Source organism: Mustelus asterias (genome assembly GCF_964213995.1).
Source record: "Mustelus asterias chromosome 26 unlocalized genomic scaffold, sMusAst1.hap1.1 SUPER_26_unloc_6, whole genome shotgun sequence".
Taxonomy (NCBI): domain Eukaryota; kingdom Metazoa; phylum Chordata; class Chondrichthyes; order Carcharhiniformes; family Triakidae; genus Mustelus; species Mustelus asterias.
In genome coordinates this window covers 77,998-103,784 of record NW_027590113.1, presented here as the reverse complement: position 1 = coordinate 103,784, position 25,787 = coordinate 77,998, and the positions used below count along the sequence as shown (strand labels likewise).

Genomic DNA, 25,787 nt, shown 5'->3' with positions numbered 1-25,787 from the left:
GTAAACCAGAAATGTTCCTGTCATTTTCACCTTGTTGTTTGTGGGAGTTTGCTGTGTTTATCTTTTCTCATTCAGTAGTCTCCAACGATGCGTACCATTCAGAGTACTCATAATTGACGAGCAAGTGTGTTCAGATATAGTTCGAGTACTTTGGAGGGGTCAGTTCTTGTCCAATGTGTGCAGGAAGGCTCCCTGACACAGTACGTAGATAGACCAACAAGAGGCGAGGCCACATTGGATTTGGTACTGGGTAGTGAACCAGGCCAGGTGTTAGATTTGGAGGTAGGTGAGCACTTTGGTGACAGTGACTGCAATTCGATTATGTTTACCTTAGCAATGGAAAGGGATAGGTATATACCAAAGGGCAAGAGTTATAGCTGGGGGAAAGGAACTTATGATGCGATTACGCGAGATTTAGCTGGCATAGGTTGGGGAAGGAAACTGCAGGGGATGGGCACAATTGTAATGTGGAACTTGTTCAAGGAACAGCTACTACGGGTCCTTGATAAATATGTACCTGTCAGGCAGGGAAGAAGCAGATGCGTGAGGGAACCGTGGTTTACTAAGGAGGTTGAATCTCTTGTGAAGAGGAAGAGGGAGACTTATGTTAAGATGAGATGTCAAGGCTCAGTTAGGGCACTTGAGAGTTGCAAGTTAGCCAGGAAGGACCTAAAGAAAGAGTTAAGAAGCCACAGGAGGGGACATGAGAAGCCTTTGGCAGGTAGGATCAAGGAAAACCCTAAAGCTTTCTATATGTATGTCAGGAGTAATTGAATGACGAGGGTAAGTTTAGGGCCAGTCAAGCACAGTAGTGGGAAGTTGTGCGTGGAGTCTGAACAGATAGGAGAGGCACTAAATGAATATTTTTCGTCGGTATTCACACAGGAGAGGGACAGTGTTGTCGAGGGGAGTACTAAGATGCAGGCTGTTGGACTGGACGGGATTGAGGTTCATAAGGAGGAGGTGTTAGCAATTCTGGAAAGGGGAAAAAATAGATAAGTCCCTTGGGCCGGATGGGATTTATCCCAGGATTCTCTGGGAGGCTAGAGGGGAGATTGCAGAGACTTTGCCTTTGTTCTTTGTGTCGTCATTGTCTACAGGAACTGTGCCAGAAGACTGGAGGATAGCAAATGTTGTCCCTTTGTTCAAGAAGGGGAGTAAGGACAACCCTGGTAATTATAGACCGGTGAGCCTTACGTCTGTTGTGGGCAAAGTTTCGGAAAGGATTGTAAGAGATCGGATTTATAATCACCTCGAAAGGAATAAATTGATTAGGGATAGTCAGCACGGTTTTGTGAAGGGTAGGTCGTGCCTCACAAACCTTATTGAGTTCTTTGAGAAGGTGACCAAAGAGGTGGATGATGGTAAAGCGGTTGATGTGGTGTATATGGATTTCTGCAAAGCGTTTGATAAGGTTCCCCATGGTAAGCTTTTGCAGAAAATACGGACACATGGGACTGAGGTTGATTTAGTGGTTTGGATCAGGAATTGGCTAGCTGTAAGAAAACAGAGGGTGGTGGTTGATGGGAAATATTCATCCTGGAGTTCAGTTACTAGTGGTGTACCGCAGGGATCTGTTTTGGGGGCACTGCTGTTTGTTATTTTTATTCATGACCTGAATGAGGGCGTAGAAGGATGGATTAGTAAATTTGCAGATGACACTAAAGTCGGTGGAGTTGTAGACAAAGCGGAGGGAAGTGGCAGGTTACAGAGGGACATTGGCAAATGGAGTTTAATGTGGACAAGTGTGAGGTAATTCACTTTGGAAGGAGTAACAGGAATACAGAGTACTGGGCTAATGGTAAGATACTTGGCAGTGTGGATGAACAGAGGGATCTGGGTGTCCATGTGCATAGATCCCTGAAAGTTGGCACCCAGGTTGATAGGGTTATTAAGAAGGCGTACGGTGTGTCAGCTTTTATTGGTAGAGGGATTGAGTTTCGGAGCCAGGAGGTCATGCTGCAACTGTACAAAACTCTGGTGCGGCCGCACTTGGAGTGTTGCGTACAGTTCTGGTCGCCGCATTATAGGAAAGATGTGGAAGTGTTGGACAGGGTGCAGAGGAAATTTACCAGGATGTAGCCTGGTATGGTGGGAAGATCGTTTGAGGAAAGGCTGAGGGAGTTGAGGTTGTTTTTGTTAGAGAGAAGATGGTTAAGAGGTGACTTAATAGAGGCATACAAGATGATCAGAGGATTAGATAGGTTGGATAGTGAGAGCCTTTTTCCACGGATGGTGTTGGCTAGCCCGAGGGGACATAGCTTTAAATTGAGGGGTGAGTGACATAGGACAGATGTTAGAGGTAGGTTCTTCACTCAGAGAGTAGTAAGGGCGTGGAATGCCCTGCCTGCTGCAGTAGCAGACTCGTCAACATTAAGAGCATTCAAATGGTTATTGGATAAACATATGGATGATATTGGAATAGTGCAGATTAGATGGGCTTTAGATTGGTTTCACTGGTCGGCGCAACACTGAGGGCCGAAGGGCCTCTACTGCGCTGTAATGTTCTATGTTCTATATTAATTGGCTGTGAAAACATCAGTAATTCGATTTTTTTATTTTTTTCCTGTAACACAGAATCGTTCAACATATATCAGCATGACACTTATTCATCAATTTTCCGACCTCTCCACGAGTCTGTTTCGTGTGTGAGCTTAGACACTACACATTTCAGAACACTTCCAAGGAAAGCAGTGTTTAAATTCTGTACTTTCCGCTGAAACCTGGGCCATTGATATATGTTGATGAAATTAGTGGTCAGGCAGCTGAGCACCGGGGACCCTCGCATTATCGCTTCCTGCTCTAAGAATGCGCAGCTATTCTACCATTGTCTTGTCCTGTCGAACATCCAACACCGTGTCCAAGCAAATATTGACAATTTTCTTCGACATGTTCGATTTTTTGCTGATGATTCTTTTCAGTGGTACAATATCAAAATTCCGTAGAAAGTAGACGCATCAGCATTCAGTTAGTCAAAAGCAAACAAAACTCTCCAGAAAGTTAGTTGAATACAATTTGCACCTGGACAATAGTGGTTAGCATAAAGAATCCAAACCTCCCCGAGTGAATGGTAATTGTGTCCCGCAACCAGCAGTCCTTGTGCTCATCCATGTTACCTGTTGGTTAGAATAAAGTCCTAAGTTTGTCTCGTCAAGTTCACTGAACATTCATGTCCAGTAAACCTCTGACTCGCATACAGATGCTCTTCTCTCTTAAAATCAGCCAATTCCTGCTAGATCTCAGGAATACATCCAGGAACAAAGTGATCAGCCATCTCGCATCTCCCTCACCCCTACCAATGTTTGCCATGCAGTTTGCACCTCAGCAGCTATAACTCCAAGTTACTCAAGCTGCAGACTCATACGACAAACATGCTGGTTTGGGATTACAATGCCTTGCTGGTATTAACATATGCAAATTCAGGGCACATCACTCGACTTGGCAGATCTGCCTAAATTTATGTCTGTATGTATCTGTCTTAATGTGTGTCTGTCTTTCTTTCTATCTATCTATCTATCTATCTATCTATCTATCTATCTATCTATCTATCTATCTATCTATCTATCTATCTATCTATCTATCTATCTATCTATCTATCTATCTATCTATCTATCTATCTAATAATTTATTACTTGATGTGTTTGTTTGTTTATTACTTTATTTATTTACCGACTTCTTCATGCATACAATCAAGTACTATTACTGTCAGCTAAAATTCTCTGCTATTATTAATATAAATAATACAAATAACTCTTCGAGGAGCTGTTCATTTCGCTGTCTAGGCGAACCCCCATTGAGCATCCTCATTTACGCTTGGCGTAATTGCAACATGCAGTCTCCAAGCGTGTAAACACAGATGCATCACTCGTTGCTGGAGGAAAGCAGTAATATCAACGCAGTAATCAACAACCAACATGCCCCCTTCCCACGAAAACCACCAATATCACAATCAGCCGCTCACATATCGCCACATGCGTCAACATATTTGGATAAATCACCATGTTCCCATGAACTCGACTACCTAAAAAAAAGGCCCAGAACTCGACTAATTCGAAAACCTAATACTGAGAAATAATTCATGGCAGATACTATCTCTCTGCACGACTTCTCGCAATGGACTCTAAAATTTATCGCAAAAATATATTAAAATTAAGAATTGCTGTCCTGGTGATAGTTAACAAAATATTTGTTTTTATTTCCTGCACTTTAATTGTTTATTGAATATTTTATCTGTGTAGCTGCAAGCTGGTCGCTAAGATTGACTAATGGGGGACGCCGGTGCGATGGGCGAGTGGAGATTTACCACACGGGCAGTTGGGGCAGAGTGCAGGACAGATCCTGGGACCTGAATGATGCCAAAGTTGTTTGCAGGCAGCTGAGCTGCGGTGTCGCGATCGCCGCTTATAACGCTTCAAAGTACGGAGAGGCTGAAGGTCCAGTATGGGTGAAAGATGTGCATTGTGCAGGAAACGAATCGCATCTCTGGAACTGTAGCCCATTGCGACTGAATTCCTCTCAAAATGACAGAATTGGCGTGGGCGTTCTGTGTTCAGGTAAATCCAAATTGTAAGCTGTACTATATTGGGAATACGAATGAGCTACTTGGAGGGGGATGGTATCACATAAACCAATAATTTACCATAGGGTATGAATGCAAAGCGAGCAGCAAGGCGGAACTCTAGATCTAATCGTACTTGCACTTTATAGCGCCTTAACAGCGAAAAAAATGAATTTGATACTCTTCGTCAGGAAATTCAGGCTAAGCCATGCAGGATATCTTGGCAACGCGGAGAAAATTTTTCGTTATTGGTGTCTTGAAGATGGCGTCTGAAACGTGGATAGGCGGAGATGTTTGAGCATGACATTTAGATTTTCTGACAATGTCTAAGAGCTAATCGTATCTGAAGGAAGGGCGATGCACGAAATGCCAGAAATGAACAATTCTCGGACAGATTCGGGATTTTCGGCATTTTGTTGTGATAGTTTGAGGATGGGAGGTGGAGGGGGAAAAAAATAACTATTTGAACACCAATGACCATCTAAGGCTAATTTTATTGGCTTTCGGGCAAGAAACGTAGATTTGAGAGTCCCAGCTGGGTGTACTCATTTCCCTGATGCGCAATTCATTGATCAGAGTTCTCATTACATTGAAGATTGTGGAGTGAGGGGGATTGGTTCCACGTCAGGAGTGTACAAAATATTGACTCTAGAAATAACAAAACACTCATGACAATTTCAGCAGCAGAGGGGTTGAACTCCTATCAAATGTCACCGTCTGAAAAGTCATTTTTATTTCACTCTCCAGAAATATTGGCGTTTTAAAAATGATGGTATGTGAGTGCCACTGTCTGGCCTAGCATTGATTGTGCATCCCTAACTGTCCTTCCAATTCATATGGATTCTGAACCAAATGCATTTTCAAGTGAATTGTTTCACCAATAGACTTGTAATTCCAGATTGTTATTATAATTACACCATCTGCATTGGTGGATTCCAATTGCACTGCATTTGGTCTCTGGTCGTTTGGTGCCAATAGCACAGCATCACTGCCTTACCTGTTGAGTATTTCCAACATTTTCTGACGTTATCAATGTAAATTAGTGAGATGCAAGGTGATCTTATGAAATACCAATTGCCGAATTTAAAGGAGAATAACACGGTTTTAAATCACTTTTAAAATTGCTCGTGGGGAACTACGAATTGGGAAAATAAATTAAATCGATGGCAAAGCAACTTCCATAGCAATGCGTGGAGAATAGGTGAACTGAAAGCAAATAATCATCAGAGTCAGACGCGGGAATATCGGAAATATTTATCCATTATTTCTTCCATACCATAGTGAAATCTAGATTGGTATTCTGCAGGTTACATTTATTTACCTGCCACAGGTATATTTTAAACACCAATATCAGAATTAATCTTGATGTATAAAAAGATTAGTTTTTAGGCTTAGTTATGAGGAGAGATTGGGTAAACCGGGGTTGTTCTCACGGGAAAGACGGAGTATGAGGGGTGACCTAATAGAGGTGTATTAAATTATGAAAGGCATAGATAGGGTTAACGGTGGGAAGCTTTTTCCCAGATCGGTGGTGACGTTGAAGAGGGGTCATAGGTTCCAGGTGACGGGGGGGGGGGGGGGGGGAGGTTTAACACGGATATCAGAAGGACGTATTTTACACAGAGGGTGGTGGGGGCCTGGAATGCGCTGCCGGGCAAGGTGGTGGAGGCGGACACACTGGGAACGTTTAAAACCTATCTAGATAGCCACATGAACGGAGTGGGAATGGAGGGATACAAAAGAATGGTCTAGTTTGGACCAGGGAGCGGCGCGGGCTTGGAGGGCCGAAGGGCCTGTTCCTGTGCTGTATTGTTCTTTGTTCTTAAACGTGTTGGACTGTACATTGTGGTCAATGTGTATTGCAGCTGTGACCTTCCAGCATTACTTTCTAACAGAGCACGAGGAGTTAAGGCTTTCGGATGGTGGAAGCCGATGTGCTGGCCGAGTCGAGATTTATCACAATGGGGCCTGGGGCTCAGTTTGCGATGATTCCTGGGACTTGATTGACGCTGACGTGGTTTGCAAACAACTAGGATGTGGAAATGCATTGCAGTTGGGTCATCCAGCTCTTGGAGGACCAGACTATTCCCCGATTTGGTTGGATGAATTGGACTGTTCTGGGAATGAATCATTTCTCTGGGAATGCCCGCATGCATCGTGGGGTAACCACGACTGTAACCATAAAGAAGATGTGATCATCATGTGCTCTGGTAAGTGTATTCACTTGTTTTCATGGTAAAAACAAGGCTTCATGAGAATGAGAGTTACGTTCGCGAAAAACACATAATCATTTCATTTCATCCACTCGGAACATAAATATCACCCAGATAGTTCATCAAAATAAATCGGCGTTAGCTTTGATGACTGTCTTGCTCTACGCAATCGACCTTCACCGCAGAGTCATCAGCACACTTCACCGTGGCTTCACATGTCTGTCGCCTCCCACGGACTCTGAATGGAACATGGAAAAAAAGATTCCAATGCTTTTTTTACTGGATGGATTTTTCACTATCACATCATCGGTCACGACATTAAAGCTCCATCAACAATTAGTGACTCTGTATATAAGCACCGACATGTGCGAGTTAGGTTGATTGGCCATGCTAAAATAAATTGCCCCTTCGTGTCCTGAGATGCGTAGGTTAGAGTGATTAGCAGATAAATATGTCGGGATATGGGGTAGGGCCTGGGTGGGATTATGGTCGGCGCAGACTCGATGGGCCGAATGGCCTCCTTCTGCACTGTCGGGTTCCTATGATTCTATGATTCTATGACATGTCATTTAGAATTTTGTTTTTCATGCAGAATGCAGCCTTTTTGTTTTTCCTACAATCCACCGCCTGCCTTTTTTTTAGCTTTAAATCTGATTTGTCACTCGCACGCCAATTCTGCATTTTATTGGTTTGGTTCGTGAAGTCTTAGAACATAGAACATAGAACAGTACAGCACAGAACAGGCCCTTCGGCCAACGATGTTGTGCCGAGCTTTATCTGAAACCAAGATCAAGCTATCCCACTCCCTATCATCCTGGTGTGCTCCATGTGCCTATCCAATAACCGCTTAAATGTTTCTAAAGTGTCTGACTCCACTATCACTGCAGGCAGTCCATTCCACACCCCAACCACTCTCTGCGTAAAGAACCTACCTCTGATATCCGTCCTGTATCTCCCACCACGAACCCTATAGTTATGCCCCCTTGTAAAAGCTCCATCCACCCGAGGAAATAGTCTTTGAACGTTCACTCTATCTATCCCCTTCATCATTTTATACACCTCTATTAAGTCTCCCCTCAGCCTCCTCCGTTCCAGAGAGAACAGCCCGAGCTCCCTCAACCTTTCCTCATATGAACTACCCTCCAAACCAGGCAGCATCCTGGTAAATCTCCTCTGCACTCTTTCCAGCGCTTCCACATCCTTCTTATAGTGAGGTGACCAGAACTGCACACAATATTCCAAATGTGGTCTCACCAAGGTCCTGTACAGTTGCAGCATAACCCCACGGCTCTTAAACTCCAACCCCCTGTTAATAAAAGCTAACACACTATAGGCCGTCTTCACAGCTCTATCCACTTGACTGGCAACCTTTAGAGATCTGTGGATATGGACCCCAAGATCTCTCTGTTCCTCCACAGTCTTCAGAACCCTACCTTTGACCCTGTAATCCACATTTAAATTTGTCCTACCAAAATGAATCACCTCACATTTATCAGGGTTAAACTCCATTTGCCATTTTTCAGCCCACCTTTGCATCCTATCTATGTCTCTTTGCAGCCTACAACAGCCCTCCACCTCATCCACTACTCCACCAATCTTGGTGTCATCAGCAAATTTACTGATCCACCCTTCAGCCCCCTCCTCTAAGTCATTAATAAAAATCACAAAGAGCAGAGGACCAAGCACTGATCCCTGCGGCACACCGCTAGCAACCTGCCTCCAATCCGAAAATTTTCCATCGACCACCACCCTCTGTCTTCGGTCAGACAGCCAGTTACCTATCCAATCGGCCAACTTTCCCTCTATCCCACACCTCCTCACTTTCATCATAAGCCGACCATGGGGGACCTTATCAAACGCCTTACTAAAATCCATGTATATGACATCAACTGCCCTACCTTCATCAACACACTTAGTTACCTCTTGATTTTTATTAACTGCAGAATGTCGTGCAGAATGTCGTGTGCAGAATGCAGAATGTCGTGTTACAGTCATAGCTATGGTGCAGTGAAAGATCCACTTAATACGAGAAAGGTCCTTCAAAAGTCTAGTAGCAACTGGAGGACGCGGTTCTTGGTTTTGTAATCAGATTTACACCAAATCTCTACTCATTCTCTAACTTCATTTCTGCTGACTTCAGTCAGTTTTCAAGCAATGCCAAAGGTGGATTGGGATTCTGCACACATTGCATTTACTATGTTCATTCTGCCAAGTCTTTAGCTAACTTCAATACGTCAGACGACGCGTAAAGGTACGGAAATGGGGGGAAGGGGGATCATATATTGAATTCGCTGATCAGGCATGATCAAAATGAATGGCGGAGCAGGCACGAAGTTCCGAATGGCCTACTCCTGCTTCGAGATTCGACACTTCTACGATTGCAATCTGTGTTGATTCTTCTTATTTATATAATATGGGGTTAATGGGGTTATGCTGCAACTGTACAGGACCTTGGTGAGACCACATTTGGAATATTGTGTGCAGTTCTGGTCACCTCACTATAAGAAGGACGTGGAAGCGCTGGAAAGAGTGCAGAGGAGATTTACCAGGACGCTGCCTGGTTGGAGGGTAGGTCTTATGAGGAAAGGTTGAGGGAGCTCGGGCTGTTCTCTCTGGAGCGGAGGAGGCTGAGGGGAGACTTAATAGAGGTTTATAAAATGATGAAGGGGATAGATCGAGTGAACGTTCAAAGACTATTTCCTCAGGTGGATGGGCGGCACGGTAGCACAGTGGTTAGCACTGCTGCTTCACAGCTCCAGGGTCCCGGGTTCGATTCCCGGCTCGGGTCACTGTCTGTGTGGAGTTTGCACATTCTCCTCGTGTCTGCGTGGGTTTCCTCCGGGTACTCCGGTTTCCTCCCACAGTCCAAAGATGTGCGGGTTAGGTTGATTGGCCAGGTTAAAAATTGCCCCTTAGAGTCCTGGGATGCGTAGGTTAGAGGGATTAGCGGGTAAATATGTGGGGGTAGGGCCTGGGTGGGATTGTGGTCGGTGCAGACTCGATGGGCCGAATGGCCTCCTTCTGCACTGTAGGGTTTCTATGATTTCTATGATTTCTATTACAAGGGGGCATAACTATAGGCTTCATGGTAGGAGATATAGGAAAGGTGTCAGAGGTAGGTTCTTTACGCAGAGAGTAGTTGGGGTGTGGAATGGACTGCCTGCACTGATGGTGGAGTCAGACACTTTAGGAACATTTAACCGGTTATTGGATAGGCACATGGAGCACACCAGGATGATAGGGAGTGGGATAGCTTGATCTTGGTTTCAGATAAAGCTCGGCTCGGATTATAACTTTTTGCTGTTAACATTTGAAATAATTACCAGAAATCTGGGTACTCAAGGTTGCAACATATGTCATGTGAGCTGTAGGAACTATATAAGTTTTCTGTCTGGTTACTTCGTATTGAATTGACAGAACACAAAGACATCCGGCTGGTGAATGGAAAGCATCGCTGTGAGGGGAGAGTGGAAGTTTTCTACAATGGGACCTGGGGAACAGTGTGCAGGGAAAAACTGGACCGCCATGATGGAATCGTGATCTGCAAACAGTTAGAGTGCGGCACCCTTGATTATATCGAGTATGACGTTTGGACATTCGGAGAAGGATCTGGACCTATTTGGCTGGATGAGGTGGAATGTATTTCACACGAATCGACCCTTTGGCAGTGCCAATCAGACCCGTGGGGTCAACATAACTGTGATCACTTGGAAGATGCAGGTGTTGTTTGTACAGGTAAACCAACAAATACCCCAAAGCGCGGCTGTCATTTCAAACACTGATATCTAACACAGTCAGCATGTTTCTCTTTTCAACAGAACCAAACGTAATGGAGGAGGTGCCGCAGAATTCAGCAGACTTCATTCGGGAATTAGGTGGTTGCTACACTTTATTACATTTCTATAACATGAAATTGAATCTCTGCCTTGCGTTGTGTAACTAATAGCATACATTTTATTTGACAGATTCAGGGCAAAGTTTGCACCTAGTTGGTGGAAACACCAACTGTTCCGGGAGAGTGGAGATAATGTTCAATAAGCGCTGGGGTACGGTGTGTGATGACTCCTGGGATTTGGTCGATGCCAATGTTGTCTGCAGACAACTAGGTTGTGGCTCCGCTCTGCTGGCGCCAGGAGGGGCCGCTTTTGGCCAGGGTAACGGAACAATCTGGCTGGATGATGTGAAATGCACCGGAAGTGAATCCGTTCTATTCGACTGTCCATGCTCATCATTATCTCCACATGATTGCAATCACAAGGAAGATGCCAGTGTGGTTTGCTCCGGTAAGGTTTGCACAAAGAGACTTATGTTGGCCCTGGTGCTGTCCTTGTTCTGTGAGCATTGCTGATAGAATGAACGAGAACAGTCGTATCTAATTCATTATATTTTGTATCACCTATTCCTCAGGGCTCGAAATTCTACAGGCAACACAATCGACAAATTCAGGTAATTATTATTAACAACAATATATTCATGTCAGTGATTTGGTTTGGCATAGTGTCATTTATTGTCATTTCATGTTGCACACAATATCTGTGTTTTCAGAACTGTGGAAAATTTACAAAGTGCATATGCTGGACTGCTTGTGTTATACAATCACAGAATAATACAGTGCAGAAGAGCCCCTTCGGCCCATCGTGTCTGCACCGATAAACGAGAAACACCTGACCTCCTACCTAATCCCACTTACCAGCAATTGGCCCATAGCCTGGGGTCTTATGACGTGGCAAGTGCTCATCCGTGTACTTTGCTTTAAAGGATGTCAGGCAACCTGCCTCCACCCCCATCCCAGGAAGCGCATTCCAGACCATCACCACCCTCTGGGTAAAACAAAATAAATCCTCACATCCCCTCTAATTCTCCTGTCCCTCTCATTAAACCTATGTCCCCTCTTGACTGATCCTTCAACTAAAGGGAACAGCTGGTCCCTATCCACTCTGTTCATAATTTTGTGTTCATCGTCCTTTCTATTCAGAACAGCAAGATAAACGCAGTTACATCCTACTTGCGACCTGCATAACACTCGGAGTCCTGCTAATCGTGGAGTTCACTGCAATTATTATGCTGTTAAAGACAAAGTGGAGAAGAAAAGGTAAGCTTCAAAACTTGAGCAAAGGGTAAAACTGGATCTCGTACATTTGCTTATGTCCAGGTGAATATGCAGTCTCCTGCTTCAAGAAACTGCCACCGAATTTTTTTAGAAACATATGTTCTTGATGTTTGTCAGCGTTCCAACACTGGTTCCGTTAAACTCACTGACCAACATTGTAAAATATGACTTTTAAAAGTCGATTTATTTGGATGCTTACATTGAATGTTCGAGCCGATCCTTCGGTACATAACTCCAGAAGAATGTAATTCTAGCACCAATTGTTCTGAGAGTTTAGTTGAATAATTTCCGCCTCCGGGTTCTGTTGTTTTTGCATCAATTACACTTGCATTCTCAATTAGATGTCCAGTTCGGCCTGTAGCTTATCGATCCAGATGTCCAAGATCTCCGACAGGATTCCATTCACTGTTTTGAGATGTAACACTTCTATGGGATATTCTGCAGTCATCGGCGATTATTGCACACCCAAACACAACTATCACACGAATATCTCAATATACAATACCATTACGTTCTAAAAGCACAGCCAATATTACTTGTCACATTAACGTGATATGTCAAATGGGTATGACCATCTCCCTCAAAAATCCTACAAAAATCCACCAACATTTCTCGCATCATTTCTTCAACTCAATTCTCGGTGTGGCTCGCAACTGAGCGAGTACATATGTTTCGCCACAGTGATTAATTCCGACTTAACCTACCTTGACAAATTGACCCCTCGTCTAATTGTCTCTCTCTACACACACACACACACATACACACACACACACACACACACACACACACACACACACACACACACACGCACACACACACACAGCATCCACACAAGAGCGCTTCCCCAGTATGAAGGTCACTGGCTTTATTCACTAACTGTCACCCAACCATGAAAATGTATCTTTTTACATTTGTAAATGTGAAAAAATTGATCGTATGCAGCAAAATATGAATCTCCCCACCGTCTCTTCGACAGATGATGCCATGGACAGCTGGGATTCTCCTATTGGCCTCTACCAAGCAATTTACGAAGAGATCGAGATTATTCCACCGGGTAAACTATCAACCCAGTTGCGTCGTTCGGGTTCGTATTTTTCAATGGATAGTTGTTGTTTACTATTTTCAAAAATATCCTTATTTGAAGGAGTCCAGGTCAGTGTCTGAAGCTTCTTGATTGCTCAAATAATCCATTGGCTGTTTCCTTGTAAATAGTGAACAGAATTGTCTCCCCTCATCACTAGAACGCAGACCACCTTCCACCCCGGAAATCCTTTAGTTATCAGGCCAAGAGTCTTGCACATATTGACGATTAAATAAAGGACAATCTAATGTACTATGATAGTTCTTAGAATGTCAATAGTACACGTAAGAAGGTGGGAAAATTAAACAGCATATTTGAGAAGTGAGTGGAACAAAGATAACCTCAGTAATTGGTGCAAAAATAACAATTGACGAAAATTATCTGAACAAATTGAGGCTGGAACAAGCTGTGTTGGGCTGTTGGAGCATGCAGGTGTGAATGTGGGCAATGCAGCGCGTTTTTGTGTGCAAAATATATTTCTAACCCAGTCAGCCTAAAATACAACAGGCAAAAAAATTCGTGTGACCTGCGAAAATCATGTACTGCGAACATGTAAGAATGATCCAGAAGAGATCATAAATTAAGGGGGACATTTATGCATCAGGCATATTAATGAATACATACATCAATATAATAATGGGGCATAACAGGAACAAGGATAATTGTTTGGGAAATAGTTTTGAAAGCGACGGGATTTCCATTAGCACTTGCAAAAATATATGGACAGCGCCATGCACACATAACAATGTGTTTACATTATTTAACGTTCGCTGAGTCGAGGCAAAATATATACAACCCAATCGCAAAATGCATATGTGTAAGAAAGAATACAGTTGATTATAAAGGTACTATGGACCGTAATTTGTAAAATATTCCACTGTCGGATAAATTACAAAAGGGAAAGTGACATTGCAGTATGTTCAATATGTGCAAAATGAATTAATAGTCAAGACCAGTGAAAATGCAGAAAGAGAAAATAATTAGTTTGCTACAGTATTTACCAGAGATGAAGCATAGCTACACATGAAGATGGAAATTCTGGTTAGCATCGGAATATACTCAGATTTAATGTAAAATGCACGGAATTCTACTTGCAACATCCAAGCAAAGTTTGAGGATAAAACTGAAAATGAAATGGATAAAACAGACAGAATTACAATTCTTTCATTTGAAAATCTGATACCATTATTTTTTTTGAAAATCATGTACTGCTAACATTTGGATGATACACAAATGAGTGAGGCCAAAACATGTCAGCCTATTAGCCCTGAAAAAATAGATAGCAATGATGTGCATGACTTAGAAGTTCCCGTTTTGAAGAGCAACCATGCCCCCAGAACGGCGACCAAAATACAAGCAGCAGGGACTTCTGCCATAGCCTGTGGCATTATTTTTAAACAGGCGGCATTGATTGTCGGTCCCGCATGCCTACTCCTGTGGCTATGCTTATCTTTGTTAATTGGATGTTGGCTTTATTGATTACAGCAACATTTCTTGCCCATCCTGAAATTTCCCTTAAACTGAGTAGCTCGCTTGTCTGTTGCAGGGGACAGATAGATGCCAGTATCATTGCCATGTTCTGGAAACCATGCAGCCAAGACGGAAAAGGGTGGTGGATTCCGCCCTCCCTGCCTCCCCAAATGATCATTAGTGAACTGCAAGCTGCATCCAAGGAAAGGTTCCTTATAGTGCGCACAAAAATATTTCAAAACTGTGTTTGTTGCCGAGACCTTATTTATCAATCAAGCATTAGCACAAATTCGTGTGACCTGTACATTATCACATTGCTTGATTGTTAGTTGAAAATTGCAATGCACAGATTGTTGACCGATTTCACTCTTAGCAACAGTGTCAGCACCCCAATATTTTTTGGTGGTTGCAAAGGACTTTGAATCTACCACTCCTCGTGAGAAACATCTTATTCAATTGCTTAGTTTTTCTATATGAAATGATATGCTAAATAACAGAGTGGCTCGATAGCTCGCTGAAATATAATTTAATGGTTTGCATGCAAGACAATCATTCAAAGGGGAAGAATAAGGGAATTCCTGTTTGACAAGGGTGTTTGGACCACTGCTGCGTGCAATTTTATTGAACGATTTTGTCTTTATAAACCAAACGCAGCTTATAGTTTTAATAATGACACAGTTGTTTTGGTCTGAGGAGTACTGCTATGAACATCAGAGTAAATAAGATTGTTATATTTTACTTGGACCACAACTCTAAAGTGATCACGAGAATTTTTTAACAAACGATTTGGGAGTACAAAAATGCAAAACAAGACCAAGAATGGAAGCAGAGCAATGTTGGGGGACATGACGTTTATTGACAGGGAGCAATTGAAGCAAGTTACTATTCGTAGCGAAATGGTGTTGGAGAAATTTATTGAATTGAAGGCAAAAACGTCCCCTGGGCCTGATAATCCACATCCCAGTGCACTTAAGGAAGTGGCCATAGAAACGTTTGATCAATTGCTGGCTATCTTCCAAGATACCATAAACTCTGGGACAGTTCCCACAGTTTGCAGGATAGCTATTATAAATCCACTATTCAAAAACTATGAAGGTAAAGAGGACATATGAAATCACAAACCAGCCAACCTGACGTCGGTAGTGAGATAATTCTAGACTTAATTATAAATGTTTTAACAGCAAAACACTTGAAAAACCATGACAATATCGGACAAAGTCAGCTTTAAGTTACCGAAAGGAAATCATGTTTGACAAATCTTCTGGGATACTTTGATGACATAACTGGTAAAGTTGATGATTGAGAGCCAGTCGACGTGCTTTACGTGGACTTTCGGAAGAATGAGGGAGGTTTTATAGAGACCTACACAATTCTATAAAGACGGAACAGCGTAAATGCAGAAAGGATGTTCTGATGGAGAGTGGGTTCAAAACTAGGTGTCACACTGAGTTGACAGAATGGACTGTTTTGGAATCATATGAGGAGAAATTTAGTCACGCAGAGAGTAGTAAGCCTGTGTAATTCTGTACCAGAATAAATAGTTGAGGCCCAAGCACTGTATGTTTTCAAGAAGGAGATAGGCGAAGCTCTTGGGGATGAATGGGTCGAAGGACATCTTGAGCAGGAGGGAAGAGGCTGTTGAGTTGGCTGATCAAATATGACCGCAATAAATACTGGAGCAAGCAAGAATAGGAGGAATGATTTCCCCCTATTCCTCTTCTCTATACATCTATGGTTTCGGAATCAGGAAATCGCACATACTGACTCAGTAATACCGGCTTTTATTCGACATTAATGCTCTGATATCCGAGAAATGCCCTACCTAATGGGCTTTGCAGTCTGAAATAATCCCTGTTGGACTGGAAGAAGAACATTCATTCTCCATCTCTAGCTGCGAGGAAAAGATAATGCTGGTCCTAAGCCTTGAACACGTGCATTGTGTTTGTTGACTTTTTCACCAAAATGTTATTATGTAAAACATTGCAGGACGTGATCACATGGACAGTAGAATTGTTGGCCGGAATTCTCCCATTCCGCCCACCACTATAATTGCAGCGCATGGCGGCGGACCATGTAAACGTCCATTGAAGTCGGACGGGGACATCTGGTTTTCAGGCGAGTGCTGCCGGAAAATCCTGCCCATTGGCTCCGCTAAATTGCGGAACCCACCCATGGTGATGTTATCGACCATACCATTTTAAGAAATAGGGACAGGGGGAGGCAGTTCAGCTCTTCCATCCTGCTCCACCACTCAATAGAATCATGAGTAATCCGATATTCCTCTCGTCCCATTCCTGCCCTTTCCTCGTAACCTTTGATTCAATAAATTGTGAAGTATTTATCTCTCTCAGCCTTAAACGTACTCAACGACTCTGCCTCCAAAGCTTCCTGTGGCAAAGAGATCCGAGCACTCACAATCCACCACGTGAATAAAGTCCTTCCCATCTCAGTATTAAATTGGCACCGATTTATTCCGAATCAACCCCCTCTGGGCCTGTGTGTGGGTGGGAGTGGTGGGGGTGGGGTGGATGTGTGGGGGTGTGGTGGTGGTGGTCTGGTTCAAATATTCTGCCAGAAAGGCTATGCAGACTTCTTGGGCCAAATGGTTTCATTCTGCACTGTAGGGATTGCATGATTACTTTCTATGATTCACTGAACTGATTCCAGAAAAATAATATATGTCTTTAAATAGGTGAACGGAAACTTGTCATCTGACCAGTGGCTCGTGCAGTTGCACAATACTTCTTTTTATTCATGCATTCATTCATGGGACATGGGCGTCGCTGGCTGGCTAACATTTATTGCCTAAACCTAGTTCTCATCGGATGGCAGTTCAGAGACAACCACATTGCTGCGCTTCTGGAGTCACATGTAGGCCAGACCAGTTAAGGGCGGCAGATTTCCTTCCCATAAGCACATTAGTGAGCCAGACGTCTTCTTGCAACAATCAGCAATCGTTTCGTGGTCATCGTCAGACTTCTTATTCAAGATTTTTTTACTGAATTCAAATTTCACCACCTACACAACCTCACATTTTCCCACATACTTTATTTGTCAACTTTTTGCCCACTTCACCTATCACTATCTATTTCAAAAGTGTTTGTATATCTCTCGCAACGTTTGTTTCTTCTGTTTTGTGCTGTCTGCAAATTTGGCTACGGTACATTTGCTTCATTCTGCCAAGTCATTAATATATATGGTAAATAGCTGCAATCCCAGTACTTATCCCTATGGCACCTCACTCGTTGCAAGTCGCAAATCTGAAAAAGGACCCCAAATCACCATCACATTTTCCTGCCGATTAGCCAATTTTCTATCCACGCCAATATGCTACATCCAGCACAATGGGCTTTATCTTATGACTTCACCTTTTGTGAAGAACTTTGTCGAATGCCTGCTGAAAGTCCAAACACACCACAACTAATAGTTCTCCATATAATTTACACTCAGTTTGAAACATCATCGAAAATCTATAATATGTTAGTTATCCATGAGATTGCATTCATGGAGCCATGCTAACTCTGCTTGATTAGATTATGATATTCCAATCGTGCTGCTATCACTTCCTTCATAATTGATTCAAACATTTCTCCAACAATTGGTTTAATGCTAATCAGTTCATAATTACCAACATATTCCATTACTCCAAGTTTTGAAAATATGTGTCACATTGACAGTTTTCCGATGATCACACACTTCTCCAGAAGCTAATCATGGTTTGAAAATCAAAACCAGTGCACCTTTACTCACTTTACTTACTTCCCTTAGGATCCTAGAATGCAAGCCATCAAGGCCAAATGGTTTGTCTGCTTGAGCCCCATTAGTTTGTCAAACACAACTTTTCCAGTGGTGGTGGTAGTACTCAGTTCTTCCCCTGTATTCTTTCGTATTAATGGAATGTTTGCAGTATGTTCCAACACACATACTGATACAAAATATATTTATCTCCCCTAATATCTCCTTATCCCCGATTACACTCTCACCAGCTTCATTTTCTAAGTGGCCTGTAGTCATTCTGGTCTCTCTCTTCCTGATAATATATTTGAAGAAGCTCGTATTGTCAGTTTTCTTATTCCACCATAGATTTCCCTTATAGTTTATGGTCTCTCATGTTATATCTTTATTCCTCCCTTTCTGGATTTCCAATTGAGCCCAGTATTTGGGGCTATCACTGACTTCTGCCTCCTTGCATGCTTTTTCTTTCAACTTTGGCTTTGGCTTTGATCTTTGGGTCCTCACTGTCCACGGGGATGGTGGCAGAGGACTGGAGAGTGGCGAATGTTGTTCCTCTGTTTAAGAAAGGGAATAGAAATGACCCTGGTAATTATAGGCCGGTTAGTCTTACTTCGGTGGTTGGTAAATTGATGGAAAAGGACCTTAGGGATGGGATTTACGAAAATTTAGAAAGATGCGGATTAATCCGGGATAGTCAGCACGGATTCGTGAAGGGCAAGTCGTGCCTCACAAATTTGATTGAATGTTTTGAGGAGGTAACGAAGTGTGTTGATGAAGGTAGGGCAGTTGATGTCATATACATGGATTTTAGTAAGGCGTTTAAGAAGGTCCCCCATGGTCGGCTTATGATGAAAGTAAGGAGGTGTGGGATAGAGGGAAAGATGTCTGATTGGATAGGTAACTGGCTATCTGATCGAAGACAGAGGGTGGTGGTGGATGGAAAATTTTCGGACTGGAGGCAGGTTGCTAGCGGAGTGCCACAGGGATCAGTGCTTGGTCCTCTGCTCTTTGTGATTTTTATTAATGACTTAGAGGAGGGGGCTGAAAGGTGGATCAGTACATTTGCTGATGACACCAAGATTGGTGGAGTAGTGGATGAGGTGGAGGGCTGTTGTAGGCTGCAAAGAGCTATAGATGGGATGCAAAGCTGGGCTGAAAAATGGCAACTGGAGTTTAACCCTGATAAATGTGAGGTGATTCATTTTGGTAGGATTAATTTAAATGTGGATTACAGGGTCAAAGGTAGGGTTCTGAAGACTGTGGAGGAACAGAGAGATCTTGGGGTCCATATCCACAGATCTCTAAACGTTGCCACTCAAATGGATAGAGCTGTGAAGAAGGCCTATAGTGTGTTAGCTTTTATTAACATGGGGTTGGAGTTTAAGAGCCGTGGGGTTATGCTGCAACTGTACAGGACGTTGGTGAGACCACATTTGGAATATTGTGTGCAGTTCTGGTCACCTCACGATAAGAAGGATGTGGAAGCGCTGGAAAGAGTGCAGAGAGATTTACCAGGATGCTGCCTGGTTTGGAGGGTAGACATAGAACAGTACAGCACAGAACAGGCCCTTCGGCCCACGATGTTTTGCCGAGCTTTCTCTTTTGAGGAAAGGTAGGTCTTATGTGGAAAGGTTGAGGGAGGTAGGGCTGTTCTCTGGAGCGGAGGAGGCTGAGGGGAGACTTAATAGTGGTTTATAAAATGATGAAGGGGATAGATCGAGTGAACGTTCAAAGACTATTTCCTCGGGTGGATGGAGCTATTACAAGGGGGCATAACTATAGGGTTCGTGGTGGGAGATACAGGAAGGATATCAGAGGTAGGTTCTTTACGCATAGAGTGGTTGGGGTGTGGAATGGACTGCCTGCAGTGATAGTGGAGTCAGACATTTTAGGAAGATTTAAGCGGTTATTGGATAGGCACATGGAGCACACCCGGATGATAGGGAGTGGGATAGCTTGATCTTAGTTTCAGATAATGCTCGGCACAACATCGTGGGCCGAAGGGCCTGTTCTGTGCTGTACTGTTCTATGTTTCTATGTTTCTATTGATACAATCCTTTTTTCCTTGGTTAGCCATGATTGGTTTGTCCCTCTCTTGGACTCTTTCCTCCTTCCTGGATATACTGTAACTGAGAATCTTGAATCAACTCCTTCAATTTCTGCCACTGCTTGCTTACCGCTTCTTGTTAATTTTTCTGCGCACTCGACTTCAGTTAACATTAAATTCATTCAACTGCAAATCCCTTCATTTAAGTTAAACAAAGTTGTTTCTGACCCAACTCTCTCAATCTCAAGCTTAATGATACGTTATATTATATTATATTACGCTATCTTCACAGCATCCGAGGGGATCATTTACTCTGATTTCATGAATGAAACCGGCCTCAGTACCCATTACCAGATCCATGATAGCCTGTTCATTCATTGGCTCCATGACATTTTGCTCTCCACAACTATTCCTAATAGAGTCATAGAGTTATAAAGTCATAGCTGGTTGCAGTATCGAAACAGGCCCTTTGGCTCAACTTGTCCATGCCGTCCTTTTTTTTTAAATCCCCGAAGCTAGTCCTAATTGCCCGCATTTGGCCCAAATCCCTCTATACTCATTTTACCCATGTAATTGTCTAAATGCTTTTAAAAGTCAAAATTGTGCTCGTCTCTACTACTACCTTTGGCAGCTTGTTCCAGGCACTATCCACCCTCTGTGTGAAAAACAAAATGCCTCTCTGGACACTTTTGTATATCTCCCCTCTCACCTTAAACCTATGCCCTCTAGTATTAGACTCCCCTACCTTTGGGAAAAATATATTGACTATCTAGCTGACATATGCACCTCATTATTTTATAGACCTCTATTAGATCACACCTCAGCCTTCTACTGTCCAGAGAAAGAAGTCCCAGTCTATCCAGCCTCTCCTTATCACTCAAACAATCAAGTCCCGGTAGCAACCAAGTAAATATTTTCTACACTCTTCTACACACTTTAATAATATCCTTTCTATAATAGTGTGACCAGAACTATACACAGTACTCCAAGTGTGGCCTTACCAATTTCAACAAGACGTCCGAACGCCTGTATGCAATGTTCTGACAAATGAAACAAAGCATGCTGAATGCCTTCTTCACCATTCTGTCCACCTGTGACTCCACTTTCAAGGAGCTATGAACATGTACCCCTGGACCTCCTTGTTCTGTAACAGTCCGTCCCCCCCCCCCCGCAAGACGCTATATTGACTGAGGGAGTCCTGCACTGCTTCAACCTATCAAAGTGCATCACCTCGAATTCATCTGAATTAAACTCCATCTGCCATTCGTCAGCCCACTGGCCCAATTGATCAAGATCCGGTTGCAATCCGAGACAACTTTCTTCACTGTCCACTATGCCACCAATCTTGGTGTCATCTGTAAACTTGCTAACCAATCCTCCTGCATTCTCATCCAAATCCTTCATGTAAATGACAAATAACAGTGGACCCAGCACTGATCCCTGAGGCACACCGCTGGTCACAGAGTTTGAAAAACAACCCTCTGCAACCACTCTCTGTCTTCTGTCATCAAGCCAATTTTGTATCCATTTAGCAACCTCACCCTGGATCTCGTGAGACTTAAACTTATGCAACAACCTACCATGCGGTACCGTGTCAAAGGCCTTGCTAAAGTCCATGGAGACAACGTCAACTGCACTGACCTCATCTATCTTCTTGGCTACCCCTTCAAAAAACTCAATCAAATTTATGAGATATGATTTTCCACTCAGAAAGCAATGTTGATGGTCCCTAATCAGTCCTTGCGTATCGAAATGCCTGTAGATCCTGTCTCTCAAAATACCTTCCAACAACTTACCCAGTAATGCACGCTATGGATTTTTTGTCGTAGCTACTCTTTCCGATTTGATTAACCAATCAACATGAAAATTACCGTTACTCATAATTATTTACCTATACATTTTTCATGCTGCTATTATTTGTTGTTTTATACCCTTTCCGAGAGTGCGGCTGCTATTTGCGGGTTTATACGCTACTCCTACCAATGTATTTGTTCCGTCCTGTTGTTTACCTCAACCCAAAGGGACGTTACACATGGAGTCTCGATCATCCGTCACAACTGTCCTCACGTCATCTCCTATTAACAGCGCTAACCCATCACATATTAAATCTCCCCTGTCATTTCGAAAGGTCAAATATCTCTGGATATTATGTTTGAAATATTGATCTTCTTTTAATCCTGTCTCTGCAATGGCCATGCTATCGTATTTATTTACTTATGATTAAATGTCACTTTAATTACTCTATCACAAACAATGTCTCAAATAAACACTTTTTGAAATATTGAACAGTTTCTGCGTCCACTGAATCCCTGGATCAGATCGAATATTACACCAGTCATATGAGTGCAATGGATCCTGAAGGAAAACCCCTCAATATTCAGGGTGGGTACATTTTCACTTTCTAGTGTTTAGATCACATGTACTCTCTCAAATAACAGCAAAAATATCAAAATGTATAGGCGGCAAAATGGCTATGCAAAATTTCCTTCGTGTTTGGGAATAATTTCAGTTACGAAGGCTGTTATAAATTAATTCATTCTGAAAATAACTATCATACGGATTACATCCAGTTGTATAAAGTTGTGAAGAATGTCTTTAGTTGCGTTTCCTCACAATAGATTGTACGCTGTGAAAAAAAAAATGTGCAGGTTGTGGCGTGATTCTGTGCTATCCAGCAACCAGAGAACAGAAAGTAACGATATTATGACAAAAAATACTCTAATCATACTCCACCATCAATTTTCACCCCGCCTCCTGACAAAAATGCATGCAGCAGTCCTTCTGCAATTCCAAGATTGAGCAACATTAGTCTAACTGTTCTATGTCAGTAATTATTATCAGTGAAACTCACGATTGCCTTTAAAGTCCGTTTCCAGAAAATAATAAATAAGTTGAGACAAGCATATGGATTCCACAGGAAGGCACTTGCCTCCCAACAGTCTTTCTGATTATCTTTTTGCAGTGACGACAAGTGGCCTTGTTCTCTCCTTGCTTGGTGAGATAAATCTTTGATTATTGCTCCAATCTCCTGCCATCATAGAGTCAGAGAGCGGTAGAGTCAGAGCGCAGAAAAGGCCCTTCCGCCCAACAAATCTGCAAGGACAGGAGTGCATCATTGTAATTAATCTAATATTCTGCATCCCAGTCAGTCTATAATCAAAATCAACTTGATTGAAATTCCCTGAACAATAAGGTAGGATCAATTTATTTTTCCTTCATCTAATACAATCCACACTCTCCGTCCCCAGTGATATATCTGTGGCAAAGTACATTTCTCACAGGAAAATAAACATGTTCCCTGAAACTATAAGCTAATTAATTAAAGTTGTGCCAATCCCTTTTTTCTGCACTTGCCCCATATCGTTGAATGTTATGATATATCAAGTGCTCATCCATTTTTAAAAAAAGGTTTCAGGCTTACGGCCTCCACTACATTCCCAGGCAGTGTAATCCAGATTCCCACTGCCCTCTGAGGGAATTTTATTTTCTCAAATCTCCTCTGAATCACCTTCCCCTAACCGTAAGTCAATACCCCTTCACGGTTGCACCTTAAACAAGGAACAACTCCCTACTTACCCTGTTCATACCCCTCATAATCATATACACTTTAATCGTGTCCCCGCCCCCTCCCCCTCCCCCTCCCCTCCCCCCCCCCCCAGGCTTCTATGCTCCAAACTAAACAATCCAACCCCTTTCTATTCTTTTCCCATAGCTCAAATGCTCCATCCCAGGCTACATCCTGTTGAACCTCCTCTTTACCCCCAACAGCGTTATCACGTCCTTCCCACAGTGAGGTGACCAGAACTGCAAACAATACTCAAGCTGTGGCCTAACCAACGCTCTGCGCAACCCTGTTTGCTATTTTACTCCAGACCTGGACTGATGAGGGCAAGTGTCTCATATGCCTTCTTAACCATCATATTCAGGTGCTCTGCCGATTTCAGGGATCATTGAGTAATTAACCCAAGAAGCCTCTATTCCGCTGAGCTGACCAGTCTCCTGCCACTCATTAAATACTCCCTTGTCTCGTTTCTTCTTCCATAGTGCATCACCTCACTTTTTTCAGGGTTAAATTTCATCTGCCATTGCTTGGCTCATTGTGAAATGTGCTTGTGCATGTTTATAGGTATAGCAAACAATTATCGTTCGACCAAGCAACCATTGGGAGCCGCGTAGTGCCATGCTTCACCTATAGCTTCTGAGTAGCTTTGAACTCGCATACGGCCCACAGTTAATCCGAATTCGGTTTCTCTCCACAGAATACAATGATCGGGCTCCTGCTGATTCGCATTTCCTGGATCAATTCAACACTTTCAAGACCAACGAAGTTTCCTGTGAGACCTTCTCAACATCAGAAACTCCGCCACAAATGAGCATTGGCAATCCATCTGAAAATTTAACAACATCGACATCAGACCAGTAAACATATTTCATTCTTGTGTTGAGGGCTGGGCATTCTGAAATTCTGCTTGTTTTTTTATTATATGTTTATGTTCAGTGTTCTCCAGTGACACAACATTAACAGAGAGAATGTGTGGTGTGATTTTTTTCTCGGAACTAAATAGCAGTTGAATTGAAAATATTCTATGAAATGAAAGTTCAACTATCTTTGACCTAATTAATGCTGGAACAAATTGTTGTCGCCTCTCACTGTGCAGCGTTTTATTTTCAAAATGTAGAGAAAAGTCAGCTTCAAATCATGGTGGCTGCAGCTCCGTGACAAACTTGTGACAATATTCTGTGTCGAATCCAATAGATTTTTTCCACCAGTATCGTCAATGCAAGTTTGCTTTTTCAAGCCCCAATTTTTAAGCCCTTCATAAGCATGAGGAAATATACTTTACTTAGTCTTGAGATTTCGATGTTTACCTTTGCCAATAGTTTGTTAATGCATTATGTTTACTCATTTGAAATACTTTATCAATATTGCAAGGTCCATATTAAAACAGTGATGGACTGTTTTTCATCGATGATTTGAACCTATATTGGGTTCAAGTTTGAATAAGTATTCATGACGTGCTTGTATTATGTCGCTTGTCATTAAAGATGGATTCGAAAAAGTATATGAATGCTTTGCCTCTTTTATCTCCACTTATTATAACTGCTCTCTCCATCGCCATCTTCTTGATGCGCAGAGCCCGTTGTGGTGTCACAATTACTAAATACAGATCACCACAATGTTGTTTGCAGCACTATAGCAACATCTGGAAATTGCAGTATGAGACAAGGACACCATGATCAGAATATCAAGTTTATATCAACGTCAGCTCTATATATTGAACATGTCAATTATGGATGCAATGTGAACTCACTCAGGAAAATAAATGCATAACGCGCCATCCTCGAGCAGCATCGTACCTTATTCCGTAATTTCAGTGCAGAGACAAGCACATCCACTCGCAGAACGCCAAAGTTGATATCAATAAACTGAAGAAAAAACAGGAAGTGGTACAAAAAGCCGAACAACATAATTACTATTTGTTGAGGGAGAAGGAGAGCTGATATCTCGAGGCTGTGAGAGAATAAAGAGCAGCAATTTTTAATCATATTATCGGCACACTCACCCACACTGC

At 42.6% G+C, this 25,787-nt stretch overlaps 1 protein-coding gene across 1 annotated transcript in view; it reads left to right on the top strand.

Annotated features, from left to right (window-relative positions):
• The window catches only part of LOC144482168 (scavenger receptor cysteine-rich domain-containing protein DMBT1-like), a 30,846-nt gene extending 5,577 nt beyond the window's left edge, over positions 1 to 25,269 (top strand). The window contains exons 3-12 of the mRNA XM_078201379.1: positions 4,239 to 4,553; positions 6,424 to 6,768; positions 10,189 to 10,506; positions 10,590 to 10,646; positions 10,737 to 11,054; positions 11,179 to 11,217; positions 11,747 to 11,863; positions 12,858 to 12,935; positions 22,504 to 22,596; positions 24,474 to 25,269. Of these exons, the coding sequence (XP_078057505.1) occupies positions 4,239 to 4,553; positions 6,424 to 6,768; positions 10,189 to 10,506; positions 10,590 to 10,646; positions 10,737 to 11,054; positions 11,179 to 11,217; positions 11,747 to 11,863; positions 12,858 to 12,935; positions 22,504 to 22,596; positions 24,474 to 24,637 (1,844 nt within the window). The 3' untranslated portion in view covers positions 24,638 to 25,269. The remainder of the gene's footprint in view (positions 1 to 4,238; positions 4,554 to 6,423; positions 6,769 to 10,188; positions 10,507 to 10,589; positions 10,647 to 10,736; positions 11,055 to 11,178; positions 11,218 to 11,746; positions 11,864 to 12,857; positions 12,936 to 22,503; positions 22,597 to 24,473) is intronic.
• The last annotated feature ends 518 nt before the right edge of the window (positions 25,270 to 25,787 follow it).